This window comes from Micropterus salmoides, unplaced genomic scaffold (genome assembly GCF_014851395.1).
Source record: "Micropterus salmoides isolate LMB-PRFRI ecotype aquatic unplaced genomic scaffold, ASM1485139v1 Ms_hic_scaffold_10, whole genome shotgun sequence".
Taxonomy (NCBI): domain Eukaryota; kingdom Metazoa; phylum Chordata; class Actinopteri; order Centrarchiformes; family Centrarchidae; genus Micropterus; species Micropterus salmoides.
This window is the reverse complement of record NW_024040041.1, coordinates 13,030,130-13,042,880: the sequence shown is the minus strand read 5'-3', so window position 1 is coordinate 13,042,880 and position 12,751 is coordinate 13,030,130. Positions and strand designations below refer to the sequence as shown.

The 12,751-nt window shown below is 41.5% G+C and overlaps 1 protein-coding gene across 2 annotated transcripts in view; it reads right to left on the bottom strand.

The window, feature by feature from the left end:
* Nucleotides 1-2,025: 2,025 nt before the first annotated feature.
* slc9a3r1b (SLC9A3 regulator 1b) overlaps nucleotides 2,026-12,751 on the bottom strand; it is a 29,922-nt gene continuing 19,196 nt past the window's right edge. Inside the window, exons 3-6 of one of the 2 annotated variants that reach the window (XM_038696892.1) lie at nucleotides 10,206-10,359; nucleotides 6,337-6,380; nucleotides 3,383-3,502; nucleotides 2,026-3,283 (exon numbers count right to left, since the gene is read on the bottom strand). In XM_038696892.1, the coding sequence (XP_038552820.1) occupies nucleotides 3,146-3,283; nucleotides 3,383-3,502; nucleotides 6,337-6,380; nucleotides 10,206-10,359 (456 nt within the window). In that variant the 3' untranslated portion in view covers nucleotides 2,026-3,145. Of the gene's footprint in view, nucleotides 3,503-6,336; nucleotides 6,381-10,205; nucleotides 10,360-12,751 lie in introns of both variants that reach the window. The other variant, XM_038696887.1, reaches the window with a different exon arrangement.

Here is a 12,751-nt window from a genome sequence, read left to right as displayed (position 1 = left end):
CTAATGCATACATTTTGAGTGTTGTTGGATTAAATAAGGAAGATATGATCTGTTTATTATTGAGCTTTGGAGCTGCTGGTATAGGCAGATCTGTTACTGTTGTTTCCAGCCTTTATGCTGACCTAACCCAACCAGTTTCTGGCTGTTGCGTCATATTTACAGTACAAACAGTATCATTCTAATTCTGACAAAACAGTGTGTATCCCAAAACAGTGAACTATTTCTTTAACATTGAACAACCCAAATAAAGTGCTTTCATCGTTATCATTGTTAACTTTAGCATCTGAGTGGATTTTAGGTGCGCTTGTATTATACAGTATGCACTATAAATTTAATTTAAACGTTAATCCAGTGACAAGTCATCATCATCAATTACATGATCATAATCATAATGTGTTTACCAGAATTGTCATAATAGCCGATCATTGTTATTATATTTTATCTTTCTATGCCAAGTCACCATTTTAACTAATTTCCCCCTCATGTCCGTCATTGTCATAATGTCCAATTATGTTAATTATCCCACAGAGTGTGACAGCAAGCTGTGATAATGATGACAGGGCTAGAAGGAGAGTGGGGGAGCAAAAAGGTCGGGGCCATTAGTAAGAGACAGCTGCTGGAGACAGAGTGACATGTTAGAGGACAGAAGAGGAGCTCTCTATTGCAAGCACGAGTCCTATAATATAAACACAGTCTGCTGCAGGCAGGATGAACGGATAAAATATAATAACAACACACAATTTGTCAGTAAATTAAGGGTTAAAATGGGCGGTGATGTTTTTCAAACAGCGTAATTTAGGAACAGTGCACCATCAGGCTGATAGTTAGAATAATATTATACATAAATGGGGTCAGATTTATTAAATTAGAAATTATGTCGTCGCCTCCTTGTCCAGATGATTCTGGTTTCAGTGGAAACAGTAGTTAGTAATAGCTGTGGATGCGGGGAAGGGACCAAAGAGAATGCTCGTATACAGGGTCCAGATTTTTAGGCCACGCCCCTGCCCACATCAAATGCTTTCAGAAACACATTTTAGTGTACTGTTTAGCTGTAATTTGATTGCGACCAGCTTGTGTTCCTGCTTAAAAATGGACCGAGCATCACTCCAGCGTTGCTTGTTTCGTTGCTCTGAATGCTTGTAGGTCTATCAAATTGCGTCCAGAGACATTTTGGTCTGAGTCCTTTCATTAAACCTCTTGGAAATCTAAAACGAATTTGTTAAGTTTTCTGTCCTGTGTGAGTCAATATTGAGTTTAACTTTACTTTAAACAAGTTATCAGCAGTAAATCACTTTGTGGCCTCTTGGTGGCAACGGAAACAAGCCGTGAATACAACATTGACATATCATCACCTGTTTAAATGGTGAACTTAGCAAACAGTTGCTTAGTTACACATCCAGCGGACAAGGAGCAACATTATCATGCATTTGTGTTTCTGACCATCTGGAGAATGTACCTCCAATATTCACTCTCTTTTAGCTCTGCTTTTGGTCTCCACCAACTCTTTGGTTCCGTTTAGTGCTGAGCAGGTAGCATGGTGGGTTATTAGGTTTATCTTGTAGTAAACAGATGCCTGCTGAGGCAGAAAACAGCTCTATAAGAGCGGTGAGGGGGAAACAAACAATAAAGTTGTGGGCCGTAAAACAAAAACAATGAGCTGAAAGATGCTAAAAAGTCAGATGGTAATTCTCTGTGTTTTCATTATTACATTACAAGATATTTAATTAATTATATTTGCCTTAATGCAAATCATCTGCAGAAACATTTAGTTATGTGCACACTTGTTGCATTGAGCTTTGTTTTGCATATGAAGGGTTTCTATCAGTTAAATATTTGGATTATTGATGCAGCAGTTCATGTGCGGACTAAAATAAATTATTTAGAACAACACCTTTTTGGGTTATGTCACACACACACACACACACACACACACACACACAAGCGAACACTAGCGAACAGCTTGACTACATTGGAGGAGATTTTTATTTCTTCACACATAACTGAATAAAAACCAACATGGGTGGATAATGTTGTGATGACTGATTTATTACAGTATAGAAATCACCACAAAAGACTGTTCGTATAATTCAGTTCAATTCAATCATTCATCTTGAAAAATCATCACTATTCTCAACAATGGACAAATGCATCGAATCTAGTGAAGCACGGACATTCTTCTAAAATACACATCATCGTAATTATTGTTTTTAAGACGTAGATAGAAATGCGTAAAAATCTCACAGAGTTTTTCTCCAGGAGCAATAAAAATATCCCATGAGCTCAAAATGTGAACCGAACAGGCATTCACAGAGGGCATGAGGCAAAGTAAGGACGGTATAAGTTACATAATAAACTGTAGTTCACATTTAATAAAAGGTGATTTCAAAGTATACGCACGGTTAAGCTGAACTCATTTTCATTTCAGAGAGTGGAATTTATGTCAACAATGTAAAAATATACATGATAAAGTTTAAAGCCATGAGAAAGTATCCCCTCCCCCTCAGAAAAGGCGTTTCATGTTAGAAATCATTTTATGAAGAAAGCAATACCTTATTTTGGGATCATTTTTACTTTTTTACATATCACAACACACTGAAAACATTCCTGTTCATGAAATAAATTATGTGAAAGTGAATTTAACATTTCAGTTCTGCATCAGATGTTTGATCCCTAAAAAACTAATAAGGTAAACTAGAGACAAATGATGATTGTCAGGCTGGTTTAACTTTGGCTGGTCCCTTTGTTGAAGACACTTGAACCTTTTAAATGTTAGTGAAAACCTTTAAAAGACATTTAAGCAGACGGAGGAGCGGATCATTAAACTTAGAATGACGAGCAACTCCTTCTTGTTTTCCACAGGCACCAGACTCTGGCCAGCAGGGACTGTCAGGGTCCACACACACATTTTCAACGTGGTCCAGTTATCTTTCATTGGCATATGCATCTTTCATGTTAGTAGCACATAATACATATACAATATAATATCGGGATTACAATAACATGGGGAGTAATAATAATAAGAATACTATTTTTTACAGAACGGCCGATGGTTAAACTGCTCTTTTGGTGTCATGGCAATAAAAAATGTCTTTCTCTTTGTAAGAAGCCCTATAAAATCTGCGTGAGAGAGGTGAGCGGAGGTGCTCTATAGGTTGCTGAAGAGTTCATTTTTCTTGGTCCAGTCCATGGGCGGGGCCCTCTTGTTTGAGCGCTTCTGGTGGGCCAGCTCTTTGACTTGCTGCAAGGACAGGTTGAGCGCTGGGATGGCGTCCGCAATAAAACCCTGAATAATGAAAAACAAAGAGAAAAGATGGAGATGGAGAACATGCAGAACGTGCTGCACATTATGTTTATGCCACGCAGAGTATTTCCTGTGACGTACCTCAGGTGGGGTGCTTGTGGTCGGGGTTGTGAGCGAGGCATTGGACGAGGTGCTGGATGGGGAAGGACTGACTGATAGTTTTGAGTCCCTCTCTGCCTCTTTGGCCCCTCTACCATTCACCTGCGAACACAAACACTCATCAGCATCACTTCATTATATGACAACCCCCCCCCCCCCAGCATTGGTGTAGTACCGGACCTCACCACAGGGGAGCAGGCTTGGATTTGAGATGTTTTTTTTTATTTGTTTCACTTCATTGGAAGCGCCTGTGAAGTGACACCAACAGTCTGACATTTTCAAACATGTCTCATCATTAGTTTAAGCCAACCTTTGAGAAGAAGTAAAAAATCCAAAGTACAAAGTAAGACCAATTAATGGTGCCCCCAGGAAGGGTAAAAACAAGGACAACTGGACATGGTTGAAGATACTTGTAGACGTTTCTCCTCTCATCCAAGGGGCTTCTTCAGTTCTGACTGGCTGGTAGGGTGCCCCAGACAAGTCCAGTTGCCCTTGTTTTTAACCTTCCTTGGACAGCTATGAACAGGATGACTGAGAGTCTTTACAGTCAACTACTTAATGGTGCGTTTTCTTCTCAGCAATATTACTGTCAAATGTGGCTACTAATTTATTGATCTGGGAATCACGAAAATGAAGTTTTCAGTACAGTTGTGGGCTGTCCTTCATATATATTTATAAGGTTATGAAATCAGCAAAACCACTTTCAAATCTAGTTTGGTAGAGTGGTGACAGTTGGAATTTGAGAAACTCTGGTTTAATTACTCATCATTTCACTCAGAGTTTTTTTTACTGCAGTAGTTTGAATGTGCTCAAAAGGTTGCAGGACGAGTCACTGAAGTTCCTGCAGCCTCATTATAAGGATGAGTATTAATGTCTCCCGCTCACTGAACGTAAGTCAGTAAAACCTACTTATACTCAAGGGTGTTTCACCCACTCCAACCCACCACCGCCTTTTAAAGATGACTTCTCCCTGACCTCTTGCACCACCCCTCCCTCTCAGCTCTTCAACCAGCGTCTGTTACACAACAATATGTGGAACATGTAGCTTTACTGCTGCACATACAGTCCCTGAGTAACAGGAAGCCTGGCTCAGGCTAGTTTGTGTTCTTATGTCTTTGTACAATTACCTTATCAACACTGATGTACAAGTCTGGGAACTAGACACTCTGGTAACCTGAGAGACCCTCATAAGGCATTCCTGTGATGTCACTAACAACCAATGAGAGGTTAGAAAAGCACACACAGAGTTTGTGTTTTTGTTGGAATGTATGCTACAGGATTTCTCCTTCTGGTGGAGAGTTAGATGAGAAGACTGATAACTAACAACTAAATAAAAGTCCTGCAGTCAAGACCTTACTTAAGTTAAACTACAAAAACATTTGCATCAAATAAATTTAAAGTACTAAAAGTACTTATTATGCAAGTGTGGCCCATTTCAGAATCATATATTATATAACTATTATATTATAACTATTGATGCATTAATGTGTATCTCCCTTAAATGTTGCAGCTTGGAAAGGTGGGGCTAATTTTAATGAAGTTCTTTATATAGCCTACTGCTGTGTACGTTAACACAGTTAATAATATCATAATGTAGCCTATTAGTTTGTTTTAATAACCTGAATCTGCAAAGTAACTAGTAACTAAAGCTGTCAAATAAAGGTAGTAAAGTCTAAAATAAAATGGAAATGGAAATGCTCAAGTGAAGTACAAGTACCCTGCTGTACTGAGTTACTTTCCACAGCTGCGAGGGTGTTATGAGTCTCCACTAGTTGCCTGGCAACTGGTCAGAACCAAGAACCTGCCTGTAAAATAGTGACTTGTTGTGTTGAAGGTGTAAATTTGACTGCCTGTTCGTATTTATTCACTTGAATTCATTAATTTATTCATTTGAACTGACCGTTCGTATTTATTCACCCCAAACAGCCAGTGTACCAACTGTAACGTTGAGCTAGCTAGAAACGCACACACAGGCCGTGTTTGTGTGCCTGTGTTCAGCTCAGCCTCTGACTGAACTCACCCCAAACTCATGTTCTTTCTGTAATTTTCCTCCAGTCTCTCTCATTTGTCCATCTCATCTCTGTACAGCTCTGGGGCAACTCGCCTGGACATATTTTTGCGCCAACTTCATATTTAGCGTCCAGAGACACAGACATGATGACACGTTGTATCGATCTTGTCAAAACTCTTGTCAAGAAAGCATATTTACCAGAATCTTTAACTTTTTATTCAAGTGTGTGCACGTACTGTAAGAGGTGGCGGTGTCTCTCATTGCGATTACACCCAAATACTTTAGCAGGTTTAACATGAAGCTGCTCCATTCTTCATGCCTCCGCTCAAAAGTGTAGCTTCTAGCTTAAACTTACCTATCTTACACTAAACTACAAACTGTGGGTTAAACCACTTCATCTATTGGATGTTTTCTATGTTGTATAAAACAATCTGTCCTTGGTCTAAGTTAATGGAGAACTAGCTGGGTGTGGTTTTTCCACCGAGCACCATACAATGAATGTTTAGACAATCACAGGAAAATCCGTTCAGTACACGTCTCTCTGATTAATAACTCACTTCACCAGCGATTCAATTCTCTAATATGGTAAACCACACACACACACACACACACACACACACACACACACAGAAAAGCAAGCTGTGTTACTTTGGAACCCTGTTTGACCTTGGCCTGTGGGGCAGATTATTCAAAGCAGAAAGGCAGAACTATTATTGTCCTCCTCTCTGACAGGGAGGACAGGCTCCATCGGTGAAGGGGGAAGTCGTCGCTGTGGGACACGACAGCTCTTCACACACTTAAAAGTTCAAATCACACTTTTGGCTTCGCTCTAAAGAGGATTTCCTAACCAAATGATAGCTCTACACTCTTTTAAATGTAATCCTGCCTTTGTCCCTGTGATATATTTGCTGCTGGTGAATCTTACCTTCTCCTCCATCCCTCCATTAATGACAGGCTCAGGCAGTGGACCTGCAGGCAGGAAAATGACACAAGAATCAGTCACGGACTCCACAAACACAACTTGTTCTGTCTCTCAGGACTAATGTCATGTCATGTGACCTGCAGTCCTTCAGTCCCAGTCCTGCATCATCATAGCAGAGAGCTACATTCTGCCAGATCAAGAGTCTTTCTGCAGCTCACCTTTCATTCAGTAACACCTACTCTATTACATAGCGCAGGTATGAGCAGATCATCCATTATTCACACGTGGTTCATCTTCTGTGAGATGACACTCCTCCTGGTCCTCTATTACCTCCACAGATAGATGTAGTGAGAAGTTTCTGCACAGCCTTTTTTTCATAAAAATACATCCATGCTTTAACACAAACATCATTTCTGAGACGTGCTGACTGCATCATCACAGAAGGTCCGACACATCCCTTACCTTCCATCCCTCTGATCCTCCGCACAGCCGAAAGTGTTTTTAAGCTAATGATGATTAATACTGAAGACAGCAGCTGTTCCTTCAGAGTTAATCTGAGATTCACATCCTCCTTAGGTCTGTGTGTGTCGCTGACTCTGAGAGGAGCCTCTCCAAGTCCCAGTACAGCTCCAGCTCAGGGCTGAGAGGCCACTTGGAGTGAGCGCCTTGGAAACCAAACAAAGCTGCTGGCCAGACGGGCTGATCAGAGAGACGGTGTGTCTGTGTGTGTGTGTGTGTGTGTGTGTGTGTGTGCTGAAGTTAAGAGTCAGTGTAGGCAGGTGTCCTCTGAGTGGGCACCATGTGAAGTGCAGGCAGTTACCTGGGCAACACCTCACCTGGAATCCCTTGCCTGCAGGGCGTTTAATCCTGGACTGAACTGGAGGATTTAAGAGTCCAGTGTGTTATATTTAGCAGGATCTATTGACAAAAATGCAATATAATATACATAACTATGTTTTCAGTGGTGTATAAAGGCCTTACATAATAAACTGTTATGTTTTTATTACCTTAGAATGAATAGTTTCTATCTAAATACACTGTGGGACCTCTTACAAGGATGTCGCCATGTTGCGCCACCATGTTTCTACAGTAGCCCAGTAGTAGTCATCTGGTATATTAGAAGTAAGAACAAAAAATTTAGACAAATGGAAGCCCACATGGGCTGACAGAGCGTGTCGCCACTGTAGCTTCTCCTGCTCACTTGGAAAGAGAAGGGTGAGCGTTGACTGATGGTGCATTCATGTGGTGTCGGAATAATCAGAATATTTTTTCCCTCCTTAAATGATAATGCTAATCCAACAACTCTTTGTAGTAATGTCCATGTTGATTCCACATTCTGACTTAAGAGCACATGAACACACACTGAAGTCGGAAAAACTTGGGAAATGGGACCATCCGAGGAGCATGTGAATGCAACGTGAGCCGCTGGTTGCAATTCGCAACCCTCACCACTAGATGCCACTAAAACTTACACACTGAACCTTCAAGAGTCCAGGCAAGTATGAAACACGTGCCTCTCATTCAGCAATTCATTTTCTATTTTGTACCCAACACAGGTCACCCACATGCTTACTAACAGATCTAATTCATTTATTCAGCTGGGGGAACTGGGAAACATTTCTCAAACCATCAACACTAGCGTGTGTAATATCTCAAATGTACACAAAACTGAAAAATCTATTTTGGATACAGAGGGTAGCACAGCTGGCAACACCATATTTACATGAGGGGTCTGATGGTGCAGAGTGACTCTCAGACATTTGGCCAAGCACAGGACACACACACACACACACACACACACACACACACAAACACATACACAGTCTGCATGTCCCTGTAGAGGGACGGCCCTCAGAAACCAAATCACACTGTACTTGGACTCCCCCTGGGGGCTGTCGTAGTCCTACCAGGACCTGTGTAAAGTCTCCATATCTAACATTTTGGAGAGAGAAGATGGCAAAGCCATGTATCCATTTGTTAAGCTTGAAGGTTAATTTTGTTCAGTTTGATTAAAAATAAATAAATCTAGACAACGGTCCCCTTACTGGAATGTTTTCAGCCATATCGCGTGGCCTTATATGTGTATCTACACTCACCTAAAGGATTATTAGGAACACCATACTAATACTGTGTTTGACCCCCTTTCACCTTCAGAACTGCCTTAATTCTACGTGGCATTGATTCAACAAGGTGCTGTAAGCATTCTTTAGAAATGTTGGCCCATATTGATAGGATAGCAGCTTGCAGTTGATGGAGATTTGTGGGATGCACATCCAGGGCACGAAGCTCCCGTTCCACCACATCCCAAAGATGTTCTATTGGGTTGAGATCTGGTGACTGTGGGGGCCATTTTAGTACAGTGAACTCATTGTCATGTCCAAGAAACCAATTTGAAATGATTCGAGCTTTGTGACATGGTGCATTATCCTGCTGGAAGTAGCCATCAGAGGATGGGTACATGGTGGCCATAAAGGGATGGACATGGTCAGAAACAATGCTCAAGTAGGCCGTGGCATTTAAACGATGCCCAGTTGGCACTAAGGGGCCTAAAGTAGAAAACATCCCCACACCATTACACCACCACCACCAGCCTGCACAGTGGTAACAAGGCATGATGGATCCATGTTCTCATTCTGTTTACGCCAAATTCTGACTCTACCATCTGAATGTTTCAACAGAAATCGAGACTCATCAGACCAGGCAACATTTTTCCAGTCTTCAACTGTCCAATTTTGCTGAGCTCTTGCAAATTGTAGCCTCTTTTTCCTATTTGTAGTGGAGATGAGTGGTACCCGGTGGGGTCTTCTGCTGTTGTAGCCCATCCGCCTCAAGGTTGTGCGTGTTGTGGCTTCACAAATGCTTTGCTGCATACCTCGGTTGTAACGAGTGGTTATTTCAGTCAAAGTTGCTCTTCTATCAGCTCGGCCCATTCTCCTCTGACCTATAGCATCAACAAGGCATTTTCGCCCACAGGACTGCCGCATACTGGATGTTTTTCCCTTTTCACACCATTCTTTGTAAACCCTAGAAATGGTTGTGCGTGAAAATCCCAGTAACTGAGCAGATTGTGAAATACTCAGACCGGCCTGTCTGGCACCAACAACCATGCCACGCTCAAAATTGCTTAAATCACCTTTCTTTCCCATTCTGACATTCAGTTTGGAGTTCAGGAGATTGTCTTGACCAGGACCAAACCCCTAAATGCATTGAAGCAACTGCCATGTGATTGGTTGATTAGATAATTGCATTAATGAGAAATTGAACAGGTGTTCCTAATAATCCTTTAGGTGAGTGTATATGTTATCACAGGACTGAAATGTAATACTTGGGGCAAGTAATAACAACCAAACAAACAGTTGACCTTGTTTTAATTGTTGTTTTTTTGTCAAACTATCCAATCATTGTTTTGTAATTATTTTTTGAGTGTCAAGTTGGAAGAAAGAGCTCTGCTTTGGAGCCTTCACTCTCAACAAGCAACAGTGTTCCTCAGTCTGACTAGGATCTGTCTGATCTGATCTATTTATGTCTAAAAAGATTAACTTTCTCTGCAGGACATCAACGCGAGGTCGGTGGCAGGAAGTGGCTCAATGTCTCTGTCTGCGTTTCTTGGCAGAAAGAGAAATTAAAAATATGCAGGATAGAGTCAGTCACAGAGAGATGGGAAGAATTAAAGGAGGGGAGAGGGAAAGCAGAGCCCAGAAACTGGATGACAGACTTTTAATCTGCTGGAATTGAGAAGAAGACAGGAGGGCGAAACTTATATAACTGACAATGAACCTGGAGTGAAACATTACGGGCTAATTGCTAATTCGCTCCCTCACTGAAAAGGAACTTGTGCTGCCTGAAATCGTCCTGTCTGTGTGTCTCCTCACCGGTGAGGTGGTCAGAGGTGGGGGCCACTCGGCACTTCTTGAAGAAGGCGTCTGTTTCGACGTCCACCACCAGCAGACGGGCCACATTCCCGCCGGCTTTAATGGCAGCCACTACTTCTGAATGTGTCTTCCCTTCCATTGACACACCATTCACCTGAAGAGACAAAGAGATTATTGTAGATTTTTAAAAAACAATATGTAAAACATTGTTTCTTTTTAGGTGGGACTGTTTTGACTGTTTTGTCTTCGCTTCCAACACAGAAGTGAACAAACTGTTTTCATCACTGTGTCTGCCGGAGGCTCCAGGTCAGGAAATCCTGTGTGTCCACACACAAATGCACGTATGCATGCACACGCACACATTCTTTCAACAACTAAATTACAAAACAACCAACTTTACATGTTATGTGGTACTTGACTGTGTGACAGCTGTACTTTAACTCTCTGGTATACAGTAACTCAACATGTCAGGTTGCACCAGCTGAGTGTTCTGGGATAAAATCGCCATGGGAAAGCATGTGAGAAATGTCTCGAAGGGTGTGTGTGTGTGTGTTTAGGTCATAGGGTGGACCTGCATATCTAAGCCAGTCCCACAGGAGAAGCTGGACAATAGATGCTTGGCCAGTAACAGCAGTAACAAAGGCAGTCTGCTCCCCACAAAGCCCTGCTCCTCAGTGGGTGGTGTGGCTGTTTGGGGCCCTATTGGGGGCTGGAAACCCCTCGCTAGACTCTCTTACAGACCTGAAACTTTATCCTCTTTGTGTCCTGCTTCTGATTCTGATTCCTCCTTTTCATTTCACTCTAGTTCTGATACTTTCTGTGCAGTCATTCACGTGCTCGGCTGCAAAATGCCAGGGGGGCGGGCGTGATTGTCCACATCAGTGGAGATGCCGCTGCTCTGATGTGTTACAACAACGTACTACACTGAATGAGTCAGAAACGTTCATTGTAAGTTGATTCTCATTCTCCTGGTTAAATAATAGGTGGAAGTATGGTTGTAAGATATTACAACCACAAGGCCACAAGGTTTTATGGTTGATATAGAGGACAGTACAAAGTGGTCTGTGGTAGGCCAAAAGTACAGTGACAACCCTGTCTCATATAGTACGACATATTGCAATCAGTTTCAAAATATGATTGCATATTGTGGAGCATAACAGTATCATATCACACTTCATATTACTTATATCAAACTTTTTTTTTACTGATGTGATTTGGAAATTGCAGTAGTTCGTTTTTACACACACATCTCTCTGTGGGCTAGTGTACACACAAAAAAAAGGAGGTGGGCAGAGCAGACCCCAGACGAGTTAAGAAGCTGATGACTCCAGCGTGAGGCTGCCCACAGTGACAGTTACACCAGAGTCCTCTGGCGGATATAAGACCCCACACACGCTGTTAGTTCACATTCCACTGAACACGCCGGGAAAAGAGCTAACCACATGGTTTACTCTGATACTACTGGAGAACATTTCTTTAGGTGGATATGAATTAGTCAGATCACTTTTCTGCAGTGGTGGGGGAAACATTCAGATCCTTTACTTAAGTAAAAGAACAGTATGTCACTGTAAAAATACTACACTGTAAAAGTCCTTCATTGAAAATGTTACTTAAGTATAATTATGTAAGTAGGCTCAGAAAAAAGTTACTAAATATTAAAAGTAGAAGTACTCATTTGTAGATGATTTTTACTGCTGCATTAATGTAAGAAAGTGATTCTACTGAATTTTGATCTTTCATTATGGATAGGGCTTTGTTTTGACAGTTATCAGCAGTATCAACAGTTACCAAATTTCCAAGAACCGCAGATTCGTTAAGACTCCCACAGTTCGATTTTGCTTATCGGTTTCTAACTTTTTGCATATTTCAGTCGCGCTCCCGATTGAACTGCAGTGAGCATTTTACAGTCCACAAAAGCTGAACTTATCTGCCAGAACGTGCTAAGCGGACCGAACGTCACATCTTTGTTATGCAGTACATGAACAAAGAAGAGAATAGATTACTTCTGTTTCCATTCCTGGATTATGGCGGACTGCAGCAAACGCTCAAAGGTTCGGCTTTGCTTCACTAAAACAGATAACACCACAGCAAAATGTAACATCTGCAGAAAGGATATTTGGTGCAAGGGAGGAAGCACTTCATAAATGTTGAATCATTTACTTCAGCACGGCATGAATCTGAAGCAACGCACTGTGTTCACTGTGTTACGGTCTCCTACACTGACTCCCCAGATACAGCTAACGCTAACAGTGTCACGCTCTGGTACAAAACACAGATAAGCTGACATTGACCTTTTACAGTGAAGATAAACAAATGATGTCTACAAATTATTCCAACATATTTTTTTTAGAGACGCCCTTCTAGTAAAGAAACTCCTTTCACTTTAGCCATGACGGAGAAGGTGAGCAAGTAGAAAGTGGATGAATGTCACTGAGCAGTGACAAGATTTATGGTGAAGGGGTTGGAATCAGAACAGAGATTCAATAAGTAGAATTGTAATCGATAAAACTGAAACGATACCCAACCCTAAATACGGATGAATCTGC